This window comes from Musca autumnalis, unplaced genomic scaffold (genome assembly GCF_047663935.1).
Source record: "Musca autumnalis isolate F117 unplaced genomic scaffold, ASM4766393v1 scaffold_5, whole genome shotgun sequence".
In the NCBI taxonomy this organism is placed as follows: domain Eukaryota; kingdom Metazoa; phylum Arthropoda; class Insecta; order Diptera; family Muscidae; genus Musca; species Musca autumnalis.
The window spans coordinates 97,324,399-97,343,088 of NW_027412088.1; the positions used below are offsets into that span (position 1 = coordinate 97,324,399).

General features: G+C 38.3%; 1 protein-coding gene across 3 annotated transcripts in view; it reads right to left on the reverse strand.

The window, feature by feature from the left end:
* Positions 1–18,690, reverse strand: part of NKAIN (Sodium/potassium-transporting ATPase subunit beta-1-interacting protein) — a 198,761-nt gene that overhangs the window by 52,481 nt on the left and 127,590 nt on the right. For all 3 annotated transcript variants that reach the window (XR_012408397.1, XM_073955137.1, XM_073955136.1), the window contains exons 4-6: positions 16,884–16,964; positions 10,252–10,449; positions 10,119–10,179 (exon numbers count right to left, since the gene is read on the reverse strand). Coding sequence is in view for 2 of the 3 variants with exons in the window: in XM_073955137.1 (XP_073811238.1) it covers positions 10,119–10,179; positions 10,252–10,449; positions 16,884–16,964 (340 nt within the window). In the remaining variant the exon portion in view is untranslated. The remainder of the gene's footprint in view (positions 1–10,118; positions 10,180–10,251; positions 10,450–16,883; positions 16,965–18,690) is intronic.

Consider the following 18,690-nt stretch of genomic DNA (forward strand, 5'->3'; position numbering starts at 1 on the left):
TGGGGGAAAGTTTTATACCCCCAACGAAGGCTAAATACCAAATTTCAACCATTTCGAAGGAATATTGAGGCCACAACCGGCAAAATACCGAAAATCGGGTGGTACCGTTCTATGGGGGCTGTATTAAGGCGTGGACCTGTACCAACAGGTGAAATGGGGAAAGTTTCATACACCCAAACAAAGACTAAATACTAAATTTCAGCCACTTCGGATGGATGTTGAGGCCACAACATTTAAAATACCGAAAATCGGGAGGTACCGTTCTATCGGGGCTATATGAAGGCGTGGACCTATACCGACAATTTTAGAGGAGAATGTTGAATACCCCCAACGAAGACTAAACACCAAGTTTTAGCCATTTCGATGGACTATTGTGGTCATACCCTTCAAAATACCGAAAATCGTGAGGTACCGTTCGTGGTCCTGAACCGGCAAATTTCTGGGGGAAAGTTTCGTATCTCCAACGAAGACTAAATACCAAATTTCAGCCATTTCGAAGGAATATTGAGGCCACAACCTTCAAAATACCGAAAATCTGGAGGTACCGTTCTATGGGGGCTATATGAAGGCGTTGTCCCATACCAACAAAATTCTAGGGGAAAGTTTTATAACCACAACGAAGACTAAGTACCAAATTTCAGCCATTTCGGTGTGATAATGGAGCTAAAACCTTCAAAATACCGAAAATCGGGAGGTACCGTTTTATGTGGGCGTTGATCCAAACCAACAAAATTCTGAAGGAAAGTTTTATACCTATACCGACAATTTTAGAGGGGAAAGTTGAATACCCCCAACGAAGACTAAATACCAATGGATTATTGTGGCCATAACCTTGAAAATACCGAAAATCGGGAGGTACCGTTCTATGGGGGCTATGTGAAGGCGTAGACCTGTACCGGTAAATTTATACCCCCAACGAAGACTAAATACAAAATTTCAGCCATTTCGAAGGAATATTGAGACCACAACCTTCAAAATATCGAAAATCGGAAGGTACCATTCTATGGGGGCTATATGAAGGCGTCGACCATACCAACAAAATTCTGGGGGAAAGTTGTATACCCCCAACGATGACTAAATACCAAATTTCAGCCACTTCGGATGAATGTTATCAAGTTTCAGCCATTTCAATAGTTTATTGTGGACATAACCTTTAAAATACCGAACATCGGAAGGTACCGTTCTATGGGGGTGGACCTGTAGCGGCAAATTTCTGGGGGAAAGCTTCGTACCTCTATCGAAGACTGAATACCAAATTTCAGCCACTTCCAGGAGAATATTGAGGTCACAATCTTCAAAATACCGAAAATCGGGAGGTACCGTTCTATAGGGGCTATATGAAGGCTTGGATCCATACCAACAAAATTCTGATGAAAGTTTTATAACATCAACGAAGACAAAGTACCAAATTTCAGCCATTTCGGTGTGATAATGGAGCTAAAACCTTCAAAATACCGAAAATCGGGTGATACCGACGTGGACCTGCACCAACAGGTGAAAGGGGGAAAGTTTGATACCCCCAACGAAGACTAAATACCAAATTTCAGCCACTTCGAATGAATGTTGAAGCCACAGCATTTAAAATATCGAAAATCTGGAGGTACCGTTCAATGGGGGCTATATGAAGGCGTGGACCTTTACCGAAAATGTTAGAGGGGAAAGTTGAATACCCCCAACGAAGACAAAATACCAAGTTTCAGCCAATTCAATGGATTATTGTGGCCATAACCTTCAAAATACCGAAAATCGGGAGGTACCGTTCTATGGGAAAGTTTCGTATCTCCAACGAAGACTTAATAGAAATTTTCAGCCATTTCGAAGGAATATTGAGGCCATAACCTTCAAAATACGGAAAATCGGAAGGTACAGTTATATGGGGGCTATATGAAGGCGTGGACCCATACCAACAAAATTCTGGGGGAAAGTTTTATACCCCCAACGAAGGCTAAATACCAAAATTCAAACATTTCGAAGGAATATTGAGGCCACAACCGTCAAAATACCGAAAATCGGGTGGTACCGTTCTATGGGGGCTGTATTAAGGCGTGGACCTGTACCAACAGGTGAAATGGGGAAAGTTTCATACACCCAAACAAAGACTAAATACTAAATTTCAGCCACTTCGGATGGATGTTGAGGCCACAACATTTAAAATACCGAAAATCGGGAGGTACCGTTCTATGGGGGCTATATGAAGGCGTGAACCTATACCTAAAATTTTACAGCGGAAAGTTCAATACCCCCAACGAAGACTAAATACCAAGTTTCAGCCATTTCAATGGATTATTGTGGCCATAACCTTCAAAATACCGAAAATCGGGAGGTACCGTCGTTCTATGGTGGCGATGTGAAGGAGTGGACCTGTACCGGCAAATTTCTGGGGGAAAGTTTCGTATCTCCAACGAAGACTAAATACAAAATTTTAGCAATTTCGCAACCTTCAAAATAAGGGAAATCGGGAGGTACCGTTCTATGTGGGCTATATGAAGGCGTGGACCTGTACCGACAATTTTAGAGGGGAAAGTTCAATACCCACAACGAGGACTAAATACCAAGTTTCAGCCATTTCAATGGATTATTGTGGCCATAACCATCAAAATACCGAAAATAGGAAGGTACCGTTCTATGGGGGCTATGTGAAGGCGTGGACCTGTACCGGCAAATTTCTGGGGGAAAGCTTCGTATCTATAACGAAGACTGAATACCAAATTTCAGCCATTTCTAGGAGAATATTGAGGTCACAACATTCAAAATACCGAAAATCAGGAGGTACCGTTCTATGTAGGCTATATGAAGTCGTGGACCCACACCAAAAAAATTCTGGGGGAAAGTTTTATACCCCCAACGACGACTAAGTACCAAATTTCAGTCATTTCGGTGTGATAATTAAGCTAAAACCTTTAAAATACCGAAAATCGGGTGGTACCGTTCTATGGGGGCTATATCAAAACGTGGACCGATATAGCCCATTGGCAATACCAAACATTCTGGGAGTAATAGAAACTTCTATACCAAATTACAAAGGTCTATCTTAAAAATTGCGAGCTGTATCTTGATTTCAACAGACGGACTGACAACGAACTGGCGTATGTATATGGTTATCGGATGAATATGTCGATGTGTTACAAACGGAATGAAAATTTAATTATACCCTCCATATTATTGTGGAGCGTATAAAAATAACCCTCATGCGGTTCATCAAAGTGGCCTTTTTGGCCCCTTTTATTAAAATCATTTAAACCCTCCTTCAAAAACCCTCGGATTAAGTTCAAAATATTCTACAAAATTATTCGTCATAAAATTTTGCTATAGGTCACCATACAACAAATCTGTAAATTGTACGTAAACGCCAGGAATATGCAAAACATAAAAACACGTTTTAGAATAAAAGTTGCACTTCATCTGAGTTTATTCAAAATTGTCCCACAAATCACAAGTTTAGAGGGACGACGTCAAAGCCAAAAATTTTCTTTGTCAAATTTCACTATATGTCACCAAAGAAATAAAGTCCCTATTTACATGAATATCAATCATGAAAATATCAGAATCAATTTTGCTGGAAAAAACACGAAAATTTTCGATTTTTTATTTTATTTATTTATTATTATTATTATTATTTTTTCTTCTTGTTTCGAGTTGATGAATGAAAGTAACATGAAACATGGTTCTAGATGAAAAAATCCAAAAGAAGAAAAATTCTACAGAAAATTTAACTATGAGTCTCATAATAAACCATATACCTAGGTATAATATTTGCATAAGAAAATTAATTACATTAAAAATTTATATATAAATTATTTGTTTAAATTTTGGACTCTAAATTTTACATGATTCCATAGTGAGTCAAAATCCTTGACTTTTTGGGGATATTGTTAAAAAAAGAAATGTTTCAAATCAAATTTCACTGAGAGTCTTCTTTTTGATATAGGGTTTAGGGCCCTATTTTATTTTTTAGGCCCTATTTGCAGCTTATAATCGGATTAAAGTTTAATTTAAATTTTTTTTTATGATATTTCAACATCTGAACTACCTCTCACAAACCTGACCTTTTTGGGAGATCGTATGTAAGAATGAATGTATGAGTTTAGCTATCCCGGTAGCACCCACAAATCTTTAGACCACCCGGGTCAGTTTTAATTGAATTTGGGGACCTATATAAATTAATCGCTAAAACTGCAATGGTGTCTATTACAAATTCAATTCATATTTTTTTTGTATTATGATGTCCTCTTTAAAAAAAGTTTCAAAATTCTTTTACTGACCTCCATAATTACATTCTTATGCCGTTTCCTCCTCAAATTCTTACCAAATTCTTGAAAGATTTTTTTGTTTTGTTTAATTTGAAAACAAAAAATCGTTTATCTTTTGTTTTTATTTGCCATTAGTTATTCTTTAATTTATTACAAGGAACAAACAGCAAAAAATAGAACTAGATAACGACAAACACAAGTTATGGAGGAAATCAGGCCTTCCAAACAACTAGCTCCGCCCTTTCCTTTCTCCCTTTAAACTTTCTTATAAAACCACAAATTGAGCCAATGAAAGACGACGACAAGAATTTCTTTTACCATCATCATCAACATCTGAGCAAAAGAACAAATATCACAAACCATAAAAACAGGAGGGAAGGACGACAATATGGAATAAGCCACCCAGCGCAGTCAACTAACCAACCATTCAACCACACAATCATGTCAAGGTAAACCCAACGGAATAAACATTTGTGATATTGTCAACTAAAGGGAAATAGGAAATTCATTTCCGTTGTCTGTTTTGTAAACATGACAGCCAGATGAACGAAAGGCCAGACGAACAGACAGACGGATAGATAGACGAGCGGACGAACAGACGGACGGACGAACGTCATTGTAATGGCACAAAAGCTCAATAGAAAACAACAAAGCAATGACTATAATGATAACATTGATAGCAAACAATAATAATAAGAACAACAACAAATAACTTGTATTATAGGATACTCGCAGACGTTGTTTCCTAACGGTTATACCTAGTTGTTGTGGCTGCTGTTATGCATCAGGGAATTGCAACAGCAACCACCCACCTGGAATGTATGTCGTCGTATTTTCAGTTTTTTTTTCTTCGTTTTTTTCTTCGTCCTATTCTAATGCAAAATGCCAATCATCGTCAATGCAAACATAAAAAACATTATTGCAATTTGTTTTATATAATATTCGAGGGTGAATAGGAGTAGAGAAACAGTGGTTCAAAGAGTATTCGAAGAATATGAAGAAACCAAGTTAGTCATTAAATAAAAGATACCATCAGCTAGACCTTCTTGAGAGCGCAATACCACGGCGGCCGGTTCTATGCACCGGATTGGCTTGAAGGAATCTTCGTATCCGTATATTTTTTATACCCTCCATCATAGTGTGGTAGTCAAGTTCGGATATGGGCTATATAGGTCCACGTTTGGTATAGGCCCCATATAACATTACCTTTTTTACCTTACCTTTTTTTGAGGTTCTCAGTGATCCCGTAAACTCTCCACAACAAATCGTCAATATAGATTCATGTTTTGGAATAGCCCCCATATAACGGTGCCCCTTCCCGATTTTTGGTGTTTTGGGGATTTTAGCTACATTTTTTTGACCGAACTAGCTGAAATTTGACATTTGAGGTTCCCAATGGCCAAGAAATTTCTCCACTATACCACGTTTTGGTATATGGGGCTATACCAAAACGTGGTATAGTGGAGAAATTTCTTGGCCATAACGGTACCTCCCGATTTAAGGTGTTTTGAGGATTTTAGTTACATTTTCCGCCCAAATTGTCTCCAATTTGCCACTTGGTCAAAAAAAATTACTGCAGCAATAAAAGTGGAGATAGGTCCACGTTTTGAGATAGGTCCACGTTTTGATATAGCCCCCATATAACGGTACCTCCCGATTTAAAGTATTTTGAGGCTTTCAGCTACATTTTCTGATCGAATTAGCTGATATTTGACATTTGATGTTCGCAACGACAAAGAAACTTTTCCACGACCACGTTTTGTATAGCCCGCACATAACGGTACCTCCCGATTTAATGTATTTTGGGGATTTTAGCTAATTTTTGTTGACTAGCTGTAATTAGGCACTTGAGGTTTTCAGTGGTGACGAAACTTTTCCGCCAAAAATCGTTAATATAGGTCCATGTTTTGGTATAGCCTCCACATAACGGTACCCCCGATTTTCGGTACTTTGAGGATTTCAGCTACAATTTTTAACGGAACTAGCTGTAATTTGACATTTGAGGTTCTCAGTGGTCCCTAAAATTCTCCACCAAAAATCGTCCACATTGGCAATTTGTTTTAGGTATATTAAGGAATTTAGCTACATTTTTATTTTTAACCGAACTAGCTGTAATTTGACATATGAAGTTCTCAGAAGTCCCGAAACTTCCCCACCAAAAATCTTCCGTATAGGTCCATGTTTTGGTATATCCCCATATAAAGAAGATACCAACAGATTGAAGAAATTGTTAGATACATTTTTGACCTAAATTAGGCATTTGGGGTATCTGTGGTCGAACATTTTTGTACCTAACAGGAAACTAATAATTCCATTTTAGTTCAGAATATTTTATGGTGGAGGGTATAAAAAGTTCGGGCCGGCCAAACTTAACGTTTTTTACTTGTTTCAACATAGGAGCGGCAATTTATCGCGGAATGCCTGCTCCGAGCTCTTTTGGTCTGTGCCGGGATAGAGAGAAACCCAGGGCCAGTGTGGATCTGTTTCGTTTTTCAGATCCGCCGCATCCATCACATGTCAACAATGGGGAGATGTAATGGATGTAGAGAATGGGTGCACATCCGATAGTGCTCTGACCTCACTCGCACCCAGGATTACTGCGATAGGTACGTTACTGCTTGCTGCGCCAGAACATCTCCCAGTGTGTCCCCAACTTCGTCGTCGTCGGAATACGAGACGCCTCCACAGTCTCCCCAACAACAACAAACGCACCATCTGACACCACATGTTGTTGTTCAGCAGCCCGGAAATGCATCATTACCGCAAATCAATTGCAACAGACTCCGCAATATGGTCAGGGAAATTGTGGACTTTATGAATCGAAAAAAAAAAACATCATGGTCGCCGCGTTCCAGGAAACAAAGCTCACGACCACCTGTAGCTTGCCACGTTGCGATGGTTACAACGTTTTGAACGTACTTGAAGCGGAGGAGGAGGACTTGCCTCCCTAATACACCAGTCTGTCCAGTGCAGACCCATATCGCTTGAACTTGACTCTAGTCATACTTTCCATGTATGGGTATGGGGGTATCTGCAAAATGTGGGACTGCCGAAGTAGTGTTGCTTAATGATTATATACTGATGCGTTCTGTGCCCCACATTAGTTCGCTTTTGTAGGGCAATAACCTCTGGTGCTAGGTGACTTTAACGCCCATTGGCATTCCGTCCTATGTAATGGCCAGAGGGATACAGCGCTGGCAAAGCTCCACATTTTGCACGGCGAATGAAGACGCTCCTACGAGGATAAGAGGAGATTGCCACAGCTCGCCTTTTATCACCATTGTGACACAGGTCTGAAAAATGACGTATCCTTGCAACCCGCCATTTCCATTGGCAAACCATCATTTCATCGTCTCCATAAATAAACTACACGACTTCATAACCTTTGAACGCAGTACTTTTCTGAACCATGGAAAAGCTGATTGGCAGTTGTTCAGCGAATTTACCAATCACCGCTTCAGAGACCTACCCATTCCCTAAGATCCTCGGGTAGTTGGGAGAACTTTCCGGGACATCAACACTGCATCAGGCCAAATTGCACAACAGAGGCGATGGGGCTGGCAAATGAGAGTGATGAGCTTCGTCGTACGACCCCTGAAGATCCAAGAGTCAGGGAACTTACTTCTGAAGTCAAGTTGGCGAATATAAGGGGAAAAGTGGCAAGACCATCTGAACCAATGTAACCCTGGTACAGGATTAAGTAAATTGTGGGCAATGGTTAAATCACCCTCTAATACGGAAAGAATGACGATACATAGAACGGCGGTTACTTTCAAAGGCGATATTAACTGACCCAAAGAGAGGCGCGTGTTATTTTAACCGGCAGTTCTTAGAGCACCCCGATAGTGCTAGGCCGAAGAGGAGTGTGCTACACCGTAGACGATTCTGCTCAGACTAGGGAATAGCACCACAATTTACGATGGGCGATGTGGCAGGCGTCATCCGCAACTGGTTGAAGCCGGGATTGGGTATTTAACAAATGTCCTTAACCTATCGTTAGCCACCTATATTCTACCAGAAACCTGGAAGATTGGCAAGGCGGTCCCGCTACTAAAGCCTGGCAAGGCTGCCAGCAGAGGTGAATCGTACAAGCCAATTTCCCTCCTGTCGCCAGTAGCAAAGATTCTAGAGGCACTACTCCTCCCCACAATGGGAAGCAGTTTTCCAGTTGCCCAACATCGACATGGATTCCGGAAGATGCATAGTACTTTGCAACAACAGCATTGCACGTCATATCCACACATACCAGTAGAGGAGTGAACCAGAACAGGCCGTGCGAGCGAACAGTCATGGTGGCACTTGACATATCGAAGGTCTTTGATAGCGTCAACCATGCTAAACTGTTCGAGGATATAGAGAAGACCACTCTCCAGCCTTAATTGAAACGTTGGATAGTCAACTATATGTGCGGAGTCCAGACGTTTGTGGAATTCAGAAATAAGAAGTCCCAAACCCGTAGAGTGGAACAAGGAATTCCCCAAGAGGAACTGTTTAACCTCTACCTTTTTGAAATTCCACGCCCTCCAGACAACATAGAGATGATTGTACGATCCTGCCGTCGGATTCTATAATCGATGGCATATGTAATAGGCATACATAGCTGATCTAGATCGGTTCATCCATCTGAGGGATATAAAAATGTCCGCCGCTAATCCACTGACACACTGTTCACCACTTGGACGGCTGAAATGAGGCTCCCACTACTGATTCCGACAACTAACTACCCAAAAATATTGTGTGTAACGTTCGATATCATGTTTAAGTCGTCCGCGCAAGCCACAAGTCGCGCAAGCCTCAAGTCGCTGGCCGGCAGAACTTAGGGTGCTGACGATTTAGTCTGTCTGTTGGACTCTTGAAAAGCAAAAGGCTGTCTGTGCCTATTTGGCAGGCTTGTAAATTAACCCCACTCACCTGTCTCCTAATTTTTTTATGGACGCAAACAGTCCATTTTACAGAATTTTTGGGTCCAGATACAGAGGAACCAGAGCATAATAACTGAAATAATACACATACATAATAAAATATTTACATATGTACATAAAATATTTACTAACGTATATGATGTTAAAAGAGTTCGCCTAAAAGTATGCATCACACATTAGAAGTGTTTATTTTTAAACACATTCTTGATAATAACCACCACTGTGTATTTAAATAGTTTTTCTCCCCTTGCATTCATTGTGAATGTCAATATTTCAGCAAATGATATAAAACATAGAAGAACGAACAACAGCTGAACGGCATATGGTTGAGTTTAGAGGTTCAAACTGTGATAGCACAACATGCATACATATGTTGAACTTATGTATGAACGTGTTTTTTTTTTTTTTTGCTTTTTGCAACTAAAATAAAAAACAAACTATGAACAAGTGAACTTTTTAAAGAGTGAAATGAGCAAGGCAAAAAAAACTGCCAGCCAGTCAAGTCAGCCACACAATAAGTCCTTGACTTTTTTATGGTTTGCACTCGCTGGGTGTCATGTACACCAGAAGTAAAATAAATACCAAGGAGGCAAGGCAAGAAGGCTGCGACAGCGGGTTGGAAGGTGGAACTAAAACAAAATAACTTAAGGGTTGACAAACACATTTCATCAAAAAGCCAAAACAACAACAAAAAACATGAATGTCACTTTTGAATGGCTTACATCATTATCAAACTTGACATTTGCCATAATAATAGCAGGAGAAATGTAAACACTATTGATGGCGAGAAATGAGGAAGAAACTCGTGCACTCATTGTATTTGTATATTCAAAAACTAACATTAAAATATTCAACTTTACTTGTTTCGCATAAAATTTTTAAAATAAAAATATAAATTGTAAAAAATAGTAACATGAAGGAAAGAAAAAAATGAATTCAAACTTACATCTGTCATCTTCATCTAGAAATATGTAACTTATTAAAATCGCTCCCAATATACCAAAGAACTGTAAAAAATTAAAGTAATAAATTTTAATAATTAATGGAATTTTGTGTAATTATATTGAGGTTCATATTACCGCGAATATACACTGCACTCCCGAGTGGACAACCTCAACGATGTCATACGTCAGTAGACAATCGTCCACTCGTTCCGGTCGTATAGGACGAAAGGGATCCTCTGAGGTAATATTTGTATTGTACGTTGGTTTACAGCCATAGCCATTTACCTCAAACCAGGATACACTACCGGTACCCAAATTAAGTAAATCGCTATCCTGGAAAGGAAAAAGGAGAGAAAATTGCAAAAAATTATTCAAAAACAAGTGAAAAAGTGTCAGTCGTCGGCAAAGATAGACCCTCAGTCTCAGACCTAACGAAAGGAAGTAATACACAATACTTCTGACGTGTATATAATACGATGTAGATCGTTTGGACCAAATCGGTTTTTTCCTTCGAGGCTGATCTTACGTACTACAAAATTTAGTTGGTGCCGCAAGGCTTTCTGGAGCCTTTGGGCCATTATCTCAAAAAGTAAGGACTTGTCCCTGAAAAAACATATACCGACGTAATGGAGAAAGCGAATACAAGTTACCAAAAATTAAATGGATTCAAAGGCCAAGGTTTGGACCGATTCGGCTAATCCGTTCGAGAGTTATTGTGCGCTCCAGCCGATACACATGACGCCATAGGGTTTTTTTTACAGCTTTCGAACCATTTTTCAGGAAGTATGGACTTGTCCCTGAAAAAACGTGTACTGTCGTAATGGGGGCAGCGAGTAGAAGATGTTACACAAAGAAGCAAAACGATTCGAGGGCAGGCCTCAAACTGCACTTTTCCCAAATTTTGTGTGGCAGGTAGTCGAAGGAGTGAACCTTTATAGTACATATTCAAACCTGATTTATGTCCCGTAGAGATATTACGATATAAAAAGTATGGATCAAATCGGTTACTGCCTTTGAGAATTGTCGTACGCACCATTTAAGCTAAAAGTTTTGAACTTTTGTAGAGGAAGTACCTGAAGGAGTGGACCGATATGGCCTATTTTCGAATTTATACTAAGATTGGACACAATTTTATGAACGCCAAATCAAGCGCCCTAACAGCTTTCGGACTCTTTTCTCAGGAAGTATGGACTTGCCCCTGATGAAACTTGTACTGTCGTAATGGGGGCAGCAAAGACAAGTTGTTAAAACAAAAAATCAAAGAGATTCGAGAGCAGGTCCTAAACTGAACTTCTCTGAACTTTTGTGTGGGAGGACCCGAAAAGGGTGAAAAGATAGAGTCCATGTTGAAATCTCATCTATGTCTGGTAGAAATTCCACGACGTGCAAAGTATGGACCAAATCGGTTACTCTCTCTTCAAGAGTTATCGCACGCACATTTTTTCCGAACATTTTTGAACTTTTGTGGGAGCGGTAGCCGAGGGAGTCCATCTTCTTTCTTCTTCTTTATTTGCCAATTCGTTTTCCGAATGTTAGCGACCAATATAATTATAAATAGAGTTGTTTTTATAAATACGTATATGAAGAAAAGACAAAATTTTTTAGTTTTCCATAAAAAAAAAAATTAAAAATTTTTTTTAAGCTACATGACAGATTTTTGGTACATAGATTGGGAAAAAAATGCCATTCTTAAATCTGTTCGTGATACTAATTTTGGTTGTTGCGCGCAAAAGTTATGGCGGTTTTAATTCTGATAAAAAGAAAAAAATCTTTAAAAGACTCTAATCATTATATTGAGAAACTTTCTTAATTAGGGGCTCCCTACATACTATATGTTTACTGAGGTCCCATAACTTTAGTGAAAAAGTTGTGCATTTTCGCGGAAATTAGGAAAGAATTGCAAACAATTGGTAGTTTGCAACTTGTTTTAATAAAATTCAACCTGCTTATGCCTCTGAAAAATATATAAAAAATATGTACGTAATCTATACATCGCGAAGATTCAAATGAAACCAAAACTATACAAATCCGTTTAGTGGTTTGCATATTATAGCGAAAACAAAAAAATATATTGAGGAAATTTATAAAATTTTTGTAAGAGAAAATATTTATTAAAATTTATTTTGTGAGTTAGTTGAACAAAATGTAAGAAAAATACGTCGGAGTTTTTCTTCTATTTTAGTTAAATTTCACGCAATAAATCACATTTTTTATTCTAATCACTTCTCGAAAACACGCTAACATCTAGCAGAAGATATGGATATCTTTCAAATAAATGGTGGGTTCCTTTAAATGGGGTATAATCTTGAAATAAAATTGTATCGGGTAATGTTCATTTTGAAATGCGTGTAAATCGCGAAATCCTCAAAATCACTTGATGCGCATGCGGTTTACCAATACAGCGAATTCTTCTCTTTTAATTTGTACACATTTGCCAGGATTTACTTTGGCCGCTAAGATGTAGCATCGTCTGCAGTTTAGTGTGCAACAAACTGTATAACGCTTATATTTTGCACAAAGTGCATACACTTTTTATGCGCATCCGATTTCACTATCAACCGTGAAAAAATACATCGATCTAAACATATTTCAATAAAATCCATCAAGAACCGTGGATGTAGCATCACACAGTATTTTTTGGATAAATCGGATACAGATCCCACGCCACTAAATTTTTCAAACTGCTGTTTTCGCACAAACGCGAGTGATGATTCACTTTCTTCATTGAAATGGAAACGATCTACATAAAACGCGAATTAGTCAGCGATATTTTGAAAAACATTTTTCGCAAATTTTTCAATTTTTGCAGTAGCCATTTCCGCCGTTCTAGTAGATGGATTTTTATGATCTGTGATTCATATGATCCGGATCGTCGAAAAACTAAAATATCGCGGGGTACCAGCACACTCAAAACGACATTGTAAATACTGTACCCAAAAAATAGGTTTTTTAGAAAAAATATCACACTAAATTTTGGCCTTTGGCAGTAGATTACTCTGCTGCTGTGTGGGCTACATACTCAATATACATATCAGATTATGCGAAATCGCGAGTTCTTTAATCCTATAATTGGTTTTTCGAAATATCCGAATGCGCGTCCCAGTTACATAAAAAATACAAAAAACACCTGAAATCCGGCTTCAAAATGTCAGCATCCATAAAAGGTGGATGCAGTGAAAATTTTGGAAAGTGATACATTAGAAGTGTAATCTTCATTTTGTATTCTCCTACTTTTACTTTGGACAGATGTCCGTCATTTGAATGGTTTAATCAGAAATCGAATAGCAATGTAAAAAACGTTTTTAGCTTCACCGTGTTTTTACCTATGTTTTTTCCTTTACGCGGTCGTAACTACCACGTAAATTAATTTTTTTTGCTAAATTTTTGAGCTTTGTACAAAAACATCTAAAATAATCCAGCAATAGTCATAGTTACTGGTAAACTACAATAGTTCGCGTATTATAATAGTGCAAACCTTGGCTTCATGGAAACTAAAAAATTTTGACTTTTCCTCATATATACAATATTTTTTTAAAGATTGCTTAGTATGTCTGTAAACGCATTTCTATCTCTAGCCTTTGATAATAAGGTTGTAGTATATCGGATGCCAGTCCATTCTGTAACATTATCGACCCATGTTGTCTCCTTTCTTCCTCTAACAGGTCTTCCTTCTATCTTTATGTGGAATATATATTGTAGCAATTTATAGTTTTGATTTCGCATTATATGCACCAGGTACGCAGTCTTTCGTCTTTTTATACCCTCAGCCTTTAAGCTAAGGAGGGTATATACACTTTGATACGATGAAAATGTGCCTCGGTTCAAATTTTGGCATTCGTAATATTTTGCCCAAACTTAGTTCAAGTTCGAAGATGAGCCACATCGGTCCACTCCTTCCGGTACCTCCCCCACAAAAGTTCGAAAATGTTCGGAAAGTTTGTGCGCACGATAACTCTTGAAGGGAGTGACCGATTTGGTCCATACTGTGTATAGCTTAAACTTTTTACCAGAGTTCCAATATGGTCTCAATAGGTCCACTCTTTCGGGTACCTCCCACACAAAACTACGGAAAAGTTCAGTTTAGGGCCATCTCTCGAATCGCGTTGATTTTTGTTTTATCAACTTGTATTCACTGCCCTCCATACGACGGTACAAGTTTCATCAGGCGCAAGTCCATACTTCCTGAGAAAATAGCATGAAAGTTGCAAAAAAAACCATATGACACCGTGTGAGGTGGTTGGAGCGCAAGATAACTCTCGAACGGATCTGCCGATTCGGTCCAAAATATGGCCTTAGTAATATTTTGTCCAAACATAGTTTAAGTTTGAAGATAAACCATATCGGTCCACTCCTTCAAGTACCTCCCCCAAAAAAGTTCAAAAATGTTCGGAAAAATTGTTCGTACGGTAGCTCTTGAAGGGAGTGGCCGAATTGGTCTATACTTTATGCATCCTAATATATCTACCAGATATAGATCAGGTTCAAATATGGACTATATTTGTCCACTCCATCCGGTACCTCCCACACAAAATTTCGGATAAGTTCACTTTAAGACCTGCTCTCGAATCACTTTGATTTTTGTTGAAGCAACTTGCATTCGCTGCCTCAATTACGATGGTAAAAGGTTTTTTAAGGTAAAGTCCATACTTCTTGATCAAACAGCCCGAAGAGTGTAAAAACCCCCTATGGCACCATATGCTGTGGCTGGCATACCTCTTGGTATCTCCTCCGCATAACTTTTGATCTTTAATCCTAATCAACATTTTTGTCGGTCCAAACGCCCAAAATTTTTAAACGCCCTAAATACATACATATTTTTGGGAAAAAAATTGTTTCAATACACAAAGGCTGAGGGTATATCTCTGTCGGCAAAGCCGACTGATACTTTTTTACTTGTTATAACTGAGATAAGTTTTGTCACCCATAAAAATGATAAAATCTTGGATTGGGTGCCGGCTTAGTAATAGGGATATGCAAATGTTAAAATCCTACTCCCACATAACCCGAATGGAGATGACTACGTAGATAAAATCGGCGATGTCGAAAAGCTGCTGGACAACAGGCAGCCAAAGAAGCCACCCACATCATCGCCTCCAAAAATGATGCACAAGATCGTGCAAATCAATCTGAAGCAATCTAGAATAGCTTTGGATAACCTGAGGATCCTTCTGGTCGATGAAGATCTAGACATAGACATCATACAAGAACCCTACGCTTACGAAAACGAAGAAAGGGGTGTGGATAACAGAGGCTACAAAGCCATATAGGTGAAGGATAACAGTAAGCTTCGATCATATCTAATTGTTAAAAACACCATAAACGCTTTTGCCCCCAGTTTAGCACAACGGACTTGAAAGCTTGTAATATACTTCTACTGGATGTAGATGACCCGAATGGAGATGACGACGTAGATAAAATCGGCGATGCCGAAAAGCTGCTGGACAACAGGCAGCCAAAGAAGCCACCCACATCATCGCCCCCAAAAATGATGCATAAGATCGTGCAGATCAATCTGAAGCACTCTAGAACAGCTTTAGATAACCTGAGGAGCCTTCTGGTTGAAGAAGATCTAGATATAGGCATCATACAAGAACCCTACGCTTACGAAAACGAAGAAAAGGGTGTGGATAACAGATGCTACAAAGCCATATACATGAAGGTCATGTATAATTGTAAAAAACACCAATAACGCTTATGTCCCCAGTTTAGCATAGCGGACATAGCGGAAGCTTGTCATATACTTCTACTGCATCACACATCAATCTCAGTAGGAATTTGTGTCGACAGTCTAGCGCAGCTCCTAACATAAAATTCAAATACTGTCATGTGGAAAATAACTTGCTCAGTTAGAGCGGGTATGACTTGAGTAGTTCTTAAATGACTCCCAGGTCATAAGGGACTTGTTGGTAATGGAAAAAACAGACGAACGAACTAGCCAGAGTAGGATCCGCCTCTAATGAACTCCCAAAGGCGTCACTCGCAATATCAATGGGAATAGTTAAAGGCAAAACCCTATAGATTCCACAAGACGACTACTGACGTAGAAAGGAAACGGTTGTTGTCTGCCTCTAGGGTGTTCTTGGAATGTGGCTGTTTCGATGGGATGTAACCACAGATTTACTAGAGTTAATTGAGCAGGTTTTGCAGGGCAGTTTAAAGGGTGCTATCCCAGCAAAAATCCTCATTACAAACCTCCTTTCACACCCATGATTTTAACAAGGGCATGTCGCGCGAGATATCTGGTTATTTTGTAACCCCTGAACAAAGTAGATGGTAACCACTGAAATAAGTAGATACTGAGTAGATCCTGACTACTTATTTCAGTGGTTACAAAATAACCAGATATTTTGCGCGACATGCCCTTGTTAAAATAATGGGTGGGAAAGGAGGTTTTGTAATGAGGATTTTTGCTGGGATGTATCACGTGCCGCATGCTGGGCATATGTTTTGCACAGTGGCATCGATCCTTGCTCTATAGGAATTCAGACGGCTGCACCATTCCGAACGTAGTTGAGCCGAAACTACTCTGCTTTCTCGTGGCAGCTGACGTTCCTCAATTGCGATAGATGGGGGATTTTCTTCGAGGACCAATTGTCAAAAGTCAACAGTAAATCTCTATCTATTAACATAACATTAATTATATATGAATACCGTTATGATCGTTCGGAATGTAATTCTAGTATAACCAAGTAAAACATTTACTTATTATAGTTTATATACAAAAACAAATAAATATGACAAAAACAATAATTGACGTCAATACTTACTCTATCCAAAGTTCCTACATTTAAATAGAAACATATTAAAAATGCATTCCAGCCAATCCACAGAAAATTCCATATTAAATACTGAAAATAGAAACAAAGGTACATATACAGTTAGTTGGTGAGAAAAATAGTTACAAACAAAAAACGCTGTAATTCAGTGATTCATAAAAATAAAATTTAAACAGTGTATTGAATTGTGTGACCACATTTAAAGCTATTAAAATTCATATAAATCAGGAAAAGGGAAGAAGGATGGGCGGCGTGTGGTTTGTGTAATAAGTCATACCTTTGTAAAACAACAAAAATCTTCATTTTCTTCAATTCCCCATTTCAATGAACGATAACAATTTGTTTATTTATTTATTTTTTTGGCTTTGTTTTTTATTTTTATTTTTTGTCATTGTTCTCTAAATATTTATGGCTCGCGTTCCACCGATCTATCGATTCGATTAAAAACATTCCCTCCAGATAAGATATCAATTTGGCTGGTTGGTAGGTGGTAGGTAGTCCAATTGTTTTGTGCGTGTTTCTAATTGATTTCGTTTTTTTCTTCCTCGTCTACTAGAAAAGCGACGTTGCAATTTGGTTTATTTTATATTTGGGTCATAAAATCAACATCACCCACAATAACCCTTATTTTTTGATTTAGTCTCGGAATAATACAATAATAAAAAAACAATAATCTAAATATAAATATGTAGGTATGTAGATAAGTATAGAGTTTGGTGTTTGTAATCTGTTTTAGTACCTTTCTCTTCGAAAAACGTGATTGGCGTCACTTTGATAGGTTACGACGAGACTCAGCTGTCATATCACAATGTAAATATTTATTTTGTGATAAATCATAGCACTAACAAAATGAAACTCTGACCAGTCATGTTAGAACTTTCTCACCTCCATGAAGTGTAACAGATTATAACAATATTTGAAACGAGCTATAAAAAGCTGAAAATAACCATTATTGTTATTTATGAAATGTCATCTGGTGTTTTGTATGAAATGTGTGCCTTTTTGAAATGGAATTTTTGAAGTCGGGTTTCACTCTGGCTCGAATGAATTGATTTTCTTATTTGAAAATGTTGCCTATTAGGGCAAAGATCATTTTTAATATTAATTAAATAATTATGACATTAAAAATAATAATTTAATTAATGGACAAATATCCATCGTTATAAAAAACAAATTGCATTTGAAAGAGGAAAAGTTAGATGACAGCGAAGCCCCTCCAAAGCCGATATGCCTGACGAGCCGCTACCAAACGGTTCGAATCTTCGGCTTTCCTTTTTCACTTGCAAAAATCATCGGCCATAAAGCTCGACTCCAAGGAGAAATTAATTAAAACTTATTTTCTTATATTTTTGTCGGCTTGGAAGAGCTCTTCTATTTCAAACATAAAATGAAAAAAATTTTCTTGAAAAGCTCCATAGCCGTTGCCAAGCCCGGTTGAGAATTGACATTGTCGCGAGCAAAGAGGTGACTGGAATACAACACAAAACCTCTAGGGCAAGCGACATATCGGCACCATAAATGTCAAAAGTCGTAACTAACAAAATAATAATTTTATAGGAGAACCAAAAATGTTATAAAATGAAAAACTGTTTCATGGAATATTTATCTTATGAAGGTGAGAATATGGGATATTATCAATCATGTACGAGTGGGAGTAAGTAATGAAACTCAAACCGTGAAAACGCTTGGTTTTGGGATCCGTCCTTGCAACAAAATCTGCAATTTTGCCATTTTCCGAAATTCCTTTTCTTGAATAGGATCGTTATTTTTTAACGTAGAAGCTTGAAATTTTGCAAGA